We start from the raw sequence: 13,188 nt of genomic DNA on the forward strand, positions 1-13,188 counted from the left end.
TTGGCATAAACTGGCGGGGAAGTGTGTGCAGTGGAGGACGCTGCCAGATGAGCAGACTCCTGGCTCGAGTTGTGCCTAAAAGAGCTGTTGAACAAAATAAAGGAACCCAAACACGCCGATATGCACTGTCGGTCCGATCATTGCCACAAAGAGTTAATGAAGCCGAAGAAGGGGGTGGAGCTTTGATGGCGGGCACATTTCTCCAGCTCACAGACTAGCTGGTGTTCGAACTGTCTGTTAAGCACCACCCTAAGATGACTAACATGGTCTTCTTGGGACCAGAGTAGATCAAAATGTAATCCAAATATGCCAACGGCCACCAGCCTAGCATGTCACGAAAGACATTGTTAATCAGATGTTGCAAGACAGCAGGGTATTAAATCCAGTTCTTTGTATTCTTTACGGCAAAGAAAGACACGGCTCAAAGTGGTCAAAGCTCAAAAAACGATCTTTAATTTTACATATTCCAGAATATGGAGACTGTTTTCACCCCCTCTACGGGTAACATATATCCGGTCTTAACACTATTCTTGGGCAATTTAAATAACATAGAAATCCTGCAAACTATTCCTAAAGTCCTTCTCATTACTCTTCATTACTTTTATGCTCACATTTAACGTGTGTCCAACGAGCTTTTAGTCTCCTAAGCAACATTTCCTGGAGCTGTGGTTCTCTGTGCTTCTTTTGAGTTCCCCTTTCTGATGGTTGGTTTCTGGATTCTCACCAACCCCTCCGTGGTTTGGCTCTGGTTCTGGAATTTCCTCCTGTAAAGTCAGAAAACAAAACGCCTCCCTCTGCTACGCCTCAATAATCTACTGTGTTCATCTAATGTTCATCTAATTATTCAAAGTTGGTTCAAAATATCCCGTTCTGGGCTCTATCCTTTATATTAACTTTACTTAATCTTAATTTACTTAATCTCAATGCTCTTTATGTGTGTGAGCAACACTTTTAATTGTATTAAACCCACCCAGGGTCAGATATACGCCATCACCATATCAGCATAAATCTCCACTAGAAAGCACACTCCAAAATTTTTGTCTATCAGGGTTTACGCCCCTTTTTGCTTCAAGCAGATACATAACGTGCAAAAGTTACAGCTAATGACAGTTAGACAAGTTTCCGTTATCTGCAACATTTTGTTTCAGCCGTCGCACCCCAACACGTTTCCTGTTGACTTATTCATGGCTTATCTTTAACACCTTCTGCATCACTAGTTGCTAAGCAAAGACAAAGCAAGACGTGTTCCACCTTTACCCTAGAAAATAAATCTATGTGATGTTTGTGTATGTAAGCCTGTTATGCATCCATTCACTACACTCCACGCCATCCCTGCAGCATATCAGTTCAGACGGTCACGCTGAACGAAGCTTTTGACCTTCTTAGGGCTGAGTTACAACTCATATGAGCACGATTGCAATATGTGTGTAAAACATCATTTATATACTCTTCAATGTTTAACCTTTGCCACCCTCATAAGAAATAGGTGTTTCCTGTTTTTGGCTCGCTCCTCTCTTATCCATTCATGGACTACAGTTCAGCATTCAGCACAATAATTCCCTCAAAGCTTTTCACATGAAGGATCTAGGACTCAGCTCATCACTGTGTCAGTGGATCCTCGACTTCCTCACAGACAGACCCCAATCTGTAAGGGTGGGAGAACAAGTCTCCCCCTCCATCTCACTCAGCACTGGAGCGCCTCAGGGCTGTGTTTTAAGCCCCCTGCTGTACTCACTGTACACTTATGACTGTGTAGCCACATCAGACACCACCTCCATTGTCAAGTTTGCTGATGACACTGCTGTTGTGGGCCTGATCTCTGACACCACCGAGAAGGCCGACCTGGAGGAGATGAGGATCCTGAAGAACTGGTGCCAGGAGAACAACCTCCTCCTAAACATCAGCAGAGCTGATCGTGGACTTCACTACAAAACAGGTGAGTCCCTAATCATCAGTGGCGCACCAGTGGAGAGAGTGGACAGCTTCCAGTACCTGGGTGTCCACATCACTCAGGACCTGTCATGGTCCTGTCACATTAACACCCTGGTTAAGAAAACCTGTCAGCGTCTCGGTACATATAGGGGGTCATAGGGGTGAGCGGGGGTAGGTTAGAGTGTATCTCCGAACCTCGGAGAGATCATGGAAGACTTGAGGAATCTTCTCCAGATCAATGGGCTCTGAAGGGGGTAGTTTTGCGGGATCCATTCTGGTCTCAGGGTTGAAACAGCTTTGTAAACAGCGGGGACCCCAGCCCAGGATCTGACACGATGACCAGGAGATATGGGGGTTGTGCCGACAGAACCAGGGATAGCCCAGGATGGGCGTGCGTATGGGCTGCGTTTGGTACTGGAGCGGGTAGGGTTGAAGGGGTGTCGACTGAGGCTAATGGGATATGAAGTTGAGAAGCGAGATTCTGAAGTTTTAAAAGTAGAGATAGTGTCTGTCTCCTGAATCCAAACTGGAAGCTGGTTCCACAGAAGAGGGGCCTGAAAACTGAAGGCTCTGCCTCCCATTCTACTTTTAAATACTCTAGGAACAACAAGTAGGCCTGCAGAGCGAGAGTGAAGTGCTCTAATAGGGTGATATGGTACTACAAGGTCATTAAGATAAGATGGGGCCTGATTATTTAAGACCTTGTATGTGAGGAGCAGGATTTTGAATTCTGGATTTAACAGGAAGCCAAAACAGGAGAAATCTGCTCTCTCTTTCTAGTCCCTGTCAGGACTCTTGCTGCAGCATTTTGGATCAGCTGAAGACTTTTCAGGGAGTTTTTAGGACTTCCTGATAATAATGAATTACAGTCGTCCAGCCTGGAAGTAATAAATGCATGAACTAGTTTTTCAGCGTCACTCTGAGACAGGATATTTCTAACTTTAGAGATGTTGCACAAATGGAAGAAAGCAGTCTTACATATTTGTTTAATATGTGCATTGAAGGACATGTCCTGGTCAAACATGACTCCAAGGTTCCTCACAGCGTTACTGGAGGCCAAGGTAATGCCAAATGTATTCTGCAGCAGGACAACGACCCCAAACACACAGCCAAAGTCATTAAGAACTATCTTCAGCGTAAAGAAGAACAAGAAGTACTGGAAGTGATGCTCTGGCCCCCACAGAGCCCTGATCTCAACATCATTGTGTGTGTCTGGGATTACATGAAGGATGTGAGGAAGCCTACATCCACAGAAGATCTGTGCTTAGTTCTCTGAGATGTTTGAATCAACTCACCAGCCGAGTTTCTTCAAAAACTGTGTGCAAATGTACTTAGAAGAAGGCAAAGGGTGGTCACACCAGGTACTGGTTTGATTTAGATTTCTCTTTTGTTCATTTACTGCATTTTGTTGACTGATGAAAATACACGATGAACACTTCCATTATTGAAAGCATTCTTTGTTTACAGCTTTTCTTTTTCACCTGCCTAAAACTTTTGCCCAGTACTGTAAATTTAGAGTGTGTGAAAGATTTTCAGTGTCCTGTATAAAAGTGTGTGGACGTGTGGGTTTCAGCATGAAGAAATCTGTTGTCAGAGGTAATTCTAGGTAACATATCCTCATATTTTACTTTCTTTTAAAAGAATTTCCAAGGAAGAAGGAATAAAAAAACCTGACTTTCTTGATGTCCCCATCTCCCCTCCCATCACCCTTTGCTGCTATCAAACAGTATAAATGAGGCTCTGCTCTGTCGCTGCAGCACGTTCAGCATCTGATTCTCCCACTGACGTTTCTGCGTTCATAGCCGGTGAGTTACAGCTTTGTACATAAATGCAGCAGCTGTAAGAATTAATCTTGCCTGGGGTTCATAGCTGCAGGCATTTGATCTTTTGGTAAAATAAACTGAAATATGGTGCAGGCTCATTTACACGCATTCAAATTCACAGAGTTTCTGATTTGAACTGAAATCTGTAAAATGCCTCTTAAATGAAAATAACTGTAACTTCTGTCTTTTAGAATCATGAGTAAGAACTCCATCAGCACTGACCAGGAGCTGCGTAAAGGCGAGTCCCTCGTCAGTGTAAATGGAAACTTCAAAGCCATCCTACAGGTGGGAAAATGTGACCTTGTCCTCATCAGTTTATGATTACATGGCCCAAAAACACAGCTGGTAACATTAAAAGTTGACAGCTGGTCTTTAACGTGCAGATATAGAAAGAGATCAGCTTTACTGGCCACTTTTTCCTGGCTAGAAAACTTTTCTTTCTTTTCTAAAGCTTTAATGTACATAAAAACCAGCTTCTTGTTTAAGTGAAAATAAATGGAAGTTTGTCTTTTTGCGCTAGTAATGTTGTGGAGTTGTATTTTGTCTCGCATCAATTATATCGTCAGTTATATCGTTATCGCAAATTTTCAAATATATATCGTGATAAATATTTTTGGCCATATCGCCCTGCTCTAGCTCACAGTATAAACGTTCAAACTGATCCGCTCTCTTTGCTTCCACTTTGCAGGAAGATGGCAACTTTGTCGTCTACAAGTGGTCTCCTATCTGGGCCACAGCCACAAACGGCAAAAACCCTGCGCGGCTCCTCCTGCAGGGGGATTCCAACCTGGTCCTGTACACCCAGGACGATAAACCAGTTTGGAGCTCTGGAACCGTTAACCCCGACAACAGGACCATGCGCCTGACCCTGACCAACGATGGTCGTCTGGTTGTTACAAGGAATGGAGCACAAATCTGGAGCTCTCGATGTCTCGATGAAAGCTCATGATGTCATTCAGAGATCCAGACTAAAGGCGTGATGTCCTGAGAGCCGCGCGCTCTGTTTCACATCTGAATAAAAGCTCTGTGATGTTCCTGCTGTGTGTGTTACTGTCTCAGTCAGATGAACTCTCAGCACGTTATCATCGTCTGTTTAAATCAAGCGTCCAGTAAAGCTCACAGAATAGACGTAGTATTAAATCTGTGTTACCTGCTGACTGGAAAACGTCTGTTTCCAGGACAGCAACAAAAATCTAACTGTTCTCTGTGTGGACCCACAGCGGGCAGGTGTGGGCGGGGCCAACCTGCAGGCTCCAGGTGTGCGTGTGCTGACACATACAGGCAACTGAGAAGGAGTTCTGTGGGCTCATAGGAAGCTTTTAAAATCTCAAATCTGACCGTGTGGTGGCGTTCTCACCTGTACTGTAGATAACACAGGTGAGTTTTACAAATTTCTCTTCCATCCAGTCGGGGGAGCCAAACGTCTGCCTGTCAGAGCCCCTGAAACTCAGATGTGTGTCAGTGAATCTGCACGTCTTCTTGCTTTGGTCACATTTAGTTTCCAGTGGTTGTAAACACATGCGTCACTAACAGGTAACTTCCTGCACTGCTGAGATTAGTGTAACAGCAGCACCGCATGTGGTGGATGTTTCTGAGGCCGTGTGCACCATCCCTGCAGGAGGTGACATCATGCTCCTTCTTATAGTTGGTTTCTGTCTTCCTGAAAAGGACACACACGGTATCACACACATGTGATCAGCCATCACAGCTCAGAGCTCAGCGTTCACAAGTGTGATTTGATTGATTTCACACAATAAACTGAACTGGTGGATTCGTGCAGTCACGTAGATCAGACTACAGCAGCACTACAACCTGCCTCTCACAGGTAGTTTTTCACAGAGATGAAACTTTTAGTTTCCTGTGTAAATCTGCTGACGGCTCATGAAGTCCTCGGGCCTCAAAGATTCTGCAAAAACAATAAAAACCTCCCAATCAGGACGCAATGGGTCTGTGAGGAAGGTCTGTGACTGACGAGCTTCACAGTCAGAAGGCGAAGCTTTGCACGGCTTCATGAGACACATGAAGGTTACTGCAGATGAAAAACAGCTGAGTGTGGGGGGCAGCTGGGAGTTTTAATGATGTGTTTCGCTCGTCAGCCTGAACACTTTGAGTTCATCAGGTTTCATCAGCACCTGAAATGATTTCACTCTCATTTTGTTCCAAAGTCAAAAATGTTTCTGGGAGGACAAAACCACAGAAGAAGAGTCCAGATGTGCACAGGTGGGTGTCAGACTTACACAGGTAAACGTGCACAGCTAACAAACCAGGAGAGAGAGTCCATGAAGACCTCATCACAAGCTGGTTCTCTGATTGGCTGGCTGTCCATTTAGGTCTTCCACAGCAGACACGCTGCAGTGTTCGCTCTGCCGGCGCTGTGTCCATTAAACCAGCTGAAGTGGCGCTCTAAGGACTGATGATGTCATTCAGAGAAGCATTGCTGTGGATTCCTGCTGTTTCCATCTTTTATCTACAGTCTGTGGAAGTCTGTTGATTTCTGGAAGCTTCAGTGTCACTATGGAAACGGTGATGAGCCACAGCATGGTAGAGAGTCAAAGGTTAATAATAAGTATTGATTGCATGCACAGTGGTGAGTGAAGAAGAAACACTGAGTGCATCATGTGTAGGCTGGGTCAGGGTCACCTGTCCCACCTGCATGCTTTATCAAAAGGGAACGTTTTCATCTGAAAAGCAGCCTGTTGTGCTGCATGAGTTTCTTCTTCATCCCAGCAGAGGGCGTCATTTCTCTGCTGGGACAGAAGACCGGGAGAAATCAGCAGAAGCCTTCATCCTGATGGCCGTGACGCTCAGCAGCAGCCGGCTGTGATCAGCCTGTGATCGATTTATTTATTGATGGCAAAAACTTTATACATTTTAATGATCGTAAGACGGAAGCGATCCTATTTGTTCCAAATCGTTTTTCTGACGCTCCAGATGTTGATCTTCCCGCTTTGACTTTACATTTAAAGAGTTCGATCACAAATCTCGGAGTAAAGATTGATTCTGCACTTGGCTTTGATGGTCACGTAAACGCGGTGGTGAAATCAGCATTCTGTCACCTCAGACGTTTAACGAAGGTTAAGCACTTTCTTTCCAAGCGTGACTTGGGAATTGTTATTCACGCCTTTATTACTTCACGTTTGGATTATTGCAATTCTCTTTTAATAGGAGTTGGGCAGGGCACTTTGTCACGCTTGCAACTAGTGCAAAATGCCGCGGCATGATTTTTAACTGGCAGAAGGAAATTCTACCACATGACTCCGGTTTTGGCCTCTTTACATTGGCTTCCAATTGAATCTAGGATCCGTTTTAGAGTCCTTTTATTGGTTTTTAAATCTCTAAATGGTCCTGCACCTGTTTATTTGTCTGATTTGTTGAATGTTGGGCTAGTAATAGGTATGCCTTCATTGTCATCTGTTGGAATTTTATTTTGAAATGATGCTTCCTGTAATGCTACGGAGAGAGTTCACATTGGTGTGAATGTTCCGGTAAAAAGCCGATGCTCCACGTGTGAGTATTCCTCCGTCTAAATAATAAGTATCTTCAGCGTTCATGCAGAATCTGCTGGGAGACCCGTCTCTGGAAACATTGAAGCCCCATGTTCGCTCCGGTCAGCTGAGCAGCTGTTGCTTTCTGTCCCAAAGTCACGGCTGACACTTAGACCGAGCGGCTCTGCTGCGGCTCCGATGCTTTAGAATAGCCTTCCTCTCCATATTAAACACGCACCAGTGGCAGTTTTTAAGTCCAGGTTAAAAACGTATTTTTCATGTTTTTTCCCCATATATATATATATATATATATACATATATATATATATATATATATATATATATATATATAATACCAGATCATTACGTCATATCTGGAGAAAATAAAAAAAGTGAAAATACAGGAAATAGAGGCACTGCTGGGACACCTGAGCAGCGCTGTGTGACGTGGAAACAGGTTCAGGAACGTTATCCCAGTGGATCCCAGGACACTAGGGTTCAGTTATGAATATGCTGACATGCAAAGGTCTACCTGTCCCAGGTTTTTTTAGGAAACATTTTTATTATTAAGATAAGATAAGACTTTATTGATCCCACAACGGGGAAAATTTTGCGTCACCTCAGCTCAGGTACAGATATCAGAAGGAAATACAAAAAAGTACAATCAATGAAAAAAAGTAAGATACACTATATACAATGGTAGCATACACAGTATGTGATTATGGATATAGTTGGAAATATGGAAGACATGAACTATATAGCTTGATATAGCTATTGTTCTTCTATTAAAAGAAGTAATTTTAGAGGTGAAAGACAGGTGTATACAAAAACTTGTTTTTACATGAGACAAACGTCTGACAAATAATTTTAGGATTCATATTAAACAGAATAAAGAAGAAAACATCCACAAGTCTAAAAGCAGCAGGATGAACACAGTTTATTCGAGCTTTTATTTTGAAAGTTAAGCGTACGCGTAATCGGTTGTAGGCGTGTCTTCCGCTCGGGCCAGTCTGACGTACCTCTACGGCCCGTTACGTCACCAAAGATGCGGAAGTTGGAGTCACCGTGGAGAACGTAAACTAATGTCAAGCAAGCGCCTGAAAAAGCGAGCAAAGAGCGGCGGAAGCGCGAGAACAAGGAGCCGAGCGGACTCTTCACCTCCGGCTGGACTTTCACTGCTTCCGCCATGGAACCTAGTTCACTTAGCTAGCCGTTACAGTTACTACTCCCGCACTTCGCCGTTACAGACAGCGTTACCGTGAAATGGAGCGAGCGGGTGACCCGGAGTCCGCCGCGGTGCCGCCGAGCTGCTGCAGGGGTCTCTGAAAGCTGCAGACCCCGCTGCATCCCATCGTATCCCGGAGGTAAGTGGACTGCGTGCGAATCTCCTTTGAAAAACATGACATTTTGAGATGATTCCCTCATGAATGAAATTTAATAAGCGGGAGAACAAAGCTGGGGGTCTGCCCCCGGGGCAGCAGCACCTGCCCATTATTCCGGGGTACGTTTGACCCCACAAACAGTGTTCCCCTCAGTCACATTTCTACTTTTACAACCCTCCCCGCGCCTCTTCACAAGGATGGTCCACCCTGCCGAGCGGTGCCAACAGCGATGCCAGGCTCTTGGAAAAGTCGACATTTCAGATCATTCAGGGCTGCTGAGTCGATTAAGTGCATGCCGGACATGAAAATGTCTGCCTGTGATGTAAATGAAAGGTTTAGTATGACACGCAGGGATGTGAAGTGTGGATTTTACTGGGGGGAGTGGTAAAAACACACATTTCTGAAAGGAGTTTGGGCTGCTGCCGACAACAGCCGGAACCAGAGCTCTAAAAAAGCAGCAAAAACCGACCCTTTGTTCTTGAAAAGGCTTCTTGCTGTCAAATAAAGTCCCAGCGAGCATGTTTAAGTTGTGTGGATCAGATTTGAGGTCATTTAAAGAGAAACTGCAGCGGGTCCCCGTGTTTATCCGTGTGGATGTGGACAGGCGAACAGTGTTCAGGCTGTCAGTGCTCGCCTTGAAGCTGCTAACAAACCCAAACAGTGTTCGTGAAAGTGGAAGACTCGAACACGATGAGGTCATTTCTGAAGTTGTTGCGTGCTTCAGTCGTTGCTGCGTTTCATCCCTACAAACTGCACGAGTTATTTTCAGTTTCTCTTTGATGCTTCTCATTTCATCTCACAAATAAAAGCAGGAACTCTATCGCACGTTTCACGTCTTCACTTCAACGTGAAATTATTAGCTTAACGCTTTTTAAAGTAATCCAGCACACAGCAGGCCTCATCACGATCACTGATATCAGGATAGAACAGCTCTGTGATTATTATTATTATTATTATTACACGGAGAGTTAGAAAGCCTTTAAGCAGAGAAAAGACCTCAGCCCGAACATCTCCAGCCTCATCCAGCTTCTTCCTCTTCAACAGATAAACTGAATTAATTTTAGAAGCGATTCTTGTATCCAAACATTTCATTTTACCTGTAAAAACCAGACGTGCATCTTCAGTATGACTTTATTCTGAAAGATGAAGTTATGTAAAAACCTACAACTTTTAAAATGTTACATTTCTACTGATAGTTGTTTAAAGATTTATGAGGAAATAATAATGTTGTAAGTGACTTGTTGTGGCCCACAGGCAGTAATTTTAGGAGCCCACAGTGAGAATCGCTGACCTAAGGTTAGATTTTTATTTTCACGAGAGTGGATTTATTGAAACGAGAGAACGTTTGGAGTGCAGGAGGTGTGGGACCTGACAGCTGCCGAGGCACTAATGAGTCCACGGGACGATGACGGGGCTTAAAGGTACAGCAGCGTGTCGTCAGCATAGCAGCGAATATCCTGTGTATCCTGGTCAGCAGTAGTCTAAGCACAGACGGCCTCCACGTGGCAGCCTGGTCAGGTGAACCACCTCAGCTGGGTCCTTCAGACGTGGAGGACTGAGCTCCACATCCTGTCTCCGCCCCTCAGAAGAAGCTCATTTCTGACACTTACACCCGTCCTTCTGTCACCACCCTAAGCCCGTGGTCATAGATCAGGGTAGGAACGTGGTTCGACGAGTAGCCGGACAGCTTCGGCTTCACTCTCAGGTCATGGCTGTACGAGTCTGTCTGCTCAGCTGTTCCCTCACCCACGAGCAGAACCCAGAGATGCTCCCAAATAGGCAGCTGAGGACTCGGAGGTTCTCATTCTCATTACAGCTGCTTCGCATTGAGCTGCAAAACACCGCAGAGCGAGGCAAGACCACCCAGCCAGAAACCATCCTGCACCTTTGTTTTAAGAATGCGGAGCGATAATAAACAAGTTCCCCTGAAAGTGAGCTCTTGGAGGACGCCGTGCTTCACAGGAGAAAACGATTACACTGCTGTCGGTCTAAGCGGAGGCAGAGACGATGCTCAGGTCTACAAGAACGAGCACTCAACACACACCGAACTCGCTGATATCAGACAACAGGAGGAGCAGACTGAACACTGATCACTGTAGTGTGTCACGCAAAAGTAACTAATGCTGCAAAAACTCATGTTTAACTTATAATTGAACCTATAATTTCAGCTGTTACAAAAGGCGTCGGCACCTCAAGAAGGTTTCAGGAAACGGGAGATTAAAAATGATGAATGATAACAGGAAAAAACAAGTGTATATTTTTGTGAGTTTGGGATATTCTTCATCCTGAAACTGGATCCAGAGTGGAGCCGACCAGCACTCCCAGCAGCTGCGACACAGGTAAGAGGACCCGTGCAGCTTGGCTCAGATTATTTTGCAGCTGCGTACTGAGTGAATCTGTAACCTTCTGCTTGTTGCTCCTTTGTTTCCCAGCTGTCTCCGCGAGTAACGTCCTCGCCTCGTCTCTGGAGGGGGTCGGCAGGAGTGAAAGACTCAAACAGGCCATGAATGTATAAATGTACCAGCTTGATGTGTGTATGTGCTGAGAGCACGGCACGGGGAGACGCACGCCGCACGTCACGCGGTCACTGGGCTGTCAGAAGAGCGCCCCCTGTGGAGCAGCTGCAGTTTTCCCCTGCAGGTGTACGCTGATGTAACGCGAAGAGTGATGAGGTCACAGGCTGTGGGCCGGTCCCGCTGCAGTGACGCGTGACATCACAGTTTAATCAGCCTGTAATTCTGCACATTATCCTGATACTGGACACCCCGCGCTCCCCGCGCTCCCCCCACCTTTCCTAAGCTGCCATCTGTCACAGCTGCCCGTCATTGGCTGTGAAGGAGCCGGGTCTGCAGACGGCGGAGTGCCCGATTGGCTGGCAGACTGTCTGGAAGGAGGAGGGGTAGGCGGGGCGTCAGCTGATTACAGGAGATGGGAAGTAGAGGTGGAGGAAGAGGAGGAGCTGAGTGCAGTCTGTAAATCCACGATGAGCCGGCGCTGCTGCAGACAACAAGTGTTCAGAGAGGAAGAGGAGGCCGAAGGAGGATAAAACCAGCTGTAGCACGCAGAGAGGCGGGTTACCACGGCAACTGCCGCAGCGAGGACACACAGGTAAGGTTACAGCGGCAGGCGTGTGTGTGTACGTGTGGTTTTATGTGGTGGATTGAGCTGTGTGTGGTGGGAGGAGGAGGAGGGAATCCTATTAGCACAGTCCAGGAAAAGAAGGACTAAGAGTGCTTATCACACACACACACACACACACACACACACACACACACACACACACACACACACACACACTCTGACAGCATGTCAGGTATCTCACACTCTTTATATCTCAGGTATGAAGTAATCTGACTTTTCACTGCAGTAAAACTGTGTAAAAATACTCTGAAACAAGTAAAAGTACTTCGTGGTTACCTCTGGGAGGAGAGCTCAGGGTGTCTGAACGCTCCACAAACAAAGGCAGTTTGTACCACAGCAGCATGTAAGACACGATTACTGAACGCTCTCATCCATGTAGAGTCCAAAAAATCATTTTAAAGGTCATATTTCAAGGAGCTGCTGCAGTTATCAGGAGACTTTGGTTTTAACAGCCTGTTCTGGATCCGGGTGACTCGGAGGAAGAACAGCAGCTCAAAGCCTGGTGGCTTCAGAGTTCACAAAGAATGAACTTCTGTGAACTTTAACATATAATAATGTGCAAGAGATTTATTAAGCTGCAAACAGACATGAACTGCACAATGCAGACACAAACAAGCTTTAGTGTGAGCAGCTGTCAGCTCTGTGAGGATCCTCAGGAAGACGTCTCCTCAGCTGAGGGCGGCTCTGCGGAGGCCCGTCCGTGACTGATGGTGTCCTGCTGTGTGGTGTCAGATCCAGGTGTGCTTTCTCTGCACTGACAGTGTGTTTGCATCGTTGTCATGCTGGAACAGGAAGCTGCTGTCAGTCAGATGTTCCCAGATGTTCCTGCGTGGTGGATCAGACTCTGTGATTCATCAGTTTATCAAAGATCTCCAACAGCTCTGACTGAGCTGCAGCTGAAACCATGACAGAGCCTCCACCCAGCTTCACAGATGGCTGCAGACTCCAGGTTGCCTTCATTAAGAACGGCTTCTCGATCGGCTGAAGGTCCAGATCATCTCTCAGGTCCTGTTCAGCTGCTGTTGAGTTTTTATGGCCTCCCACTTCCTCTTCTGTCCACTTTCCTCAGGGTTTTGAGGACACACTGACACCACGCTGAGATGTGCAGAGTTTCAGCTGACAGCTCTTTGGAATCACCGTGTTGGAGACAAAATCCTGTTTTCATGAGAAGCTGTGATATCGTTGGCATTTTTGACAGATTTGGTAAAGAAACTGGAACAGATGATGAGTTTGTGTGACAGGCTGATGCTAACTAACTGCACCTCTGCTCAGGTGTGTGGGATTCACTGTCATTCCTGTGAGAAAGGTCCCGTACAAGGACTGAACAGGAGAGGAAAAGCAGCCAATGTCCACAGAAGAACTTTAAGGAGCTTCAGGAAGCTCGAGAGCTGCTCAGCAGACCTGAGGGGTGGCTCAAGACTTTTG

The 13,188-nt window shown here is 45.8% G+C and overlaps 2 protein-coding genes across 7 annotated transcripts in view; both read left to right on the forward strand.

The window, feature by feature from the left end:
* The first annotated feature begins 3,617 nt into the window (after nucleotides 1-3,617).
* LOC120734859 (mannose-specific lectin-like) lies at nucleotides 3,618-4,791 on the forward strand. Its single transcript, XM_040033911.1, has 3 exons — nucleotides 3,618-3,737; nucleotides 3,947-4,040; nucleotides 4,444-4,791. The coding sequence occupies exons 2-3, from the start codon at nucleotides 3,951-3,953 to the stop codon at nucleotides 4,702-4,704; spliced, it is 351 nt and encodes a 116-aa protein (XP_039889845.1). The 5' UTR covers nucleotides 3,618-3,737; nucleotides 3,947-3,950; the 3' UTR covers nucleotides 4,705-4,791.
* Nucleotides 4,792-8,216: 3,425 nt separating this feature from the next.
* LOC120734860 (PH and SEC7 domain-containing protein 1-like) overlaps nucleotides 8,217-13,188 on the forward strand; it is a 48,659-nt gene continuing 43,687 nt past the window's right edge. For 3 of the 6 annotated variants that reach the window (XM_040033913.1, XM_040033915.1, XM_040033916.1), the window contains exon 1: nucleotides 8,614-11,730. The gene's annotated coding sequence lies outside the window, so the exon portion shown is untranslated. The other 3 variants (XM_040033914.1, XM_040033918.1, XM_040033917.1) reach the window with 3 other exon arrangements.

This window comes from Simochromis diagramma, unplaced genomic scaffold (genome assembly GCF_900408965.1).
Source record: "Simochromis diagramma unplaced genomic scaffold, fSimDia1.1 OVJJ01000176.1, whole genome shotgun sequence".
Taxonomy (NCBI): domain Eukaryota; kingdom Metazoa; phylum Chordata; class Actinopteri; order Cichliformes; family Cichlidae; genus Simochromis; species Simochromis diagramma.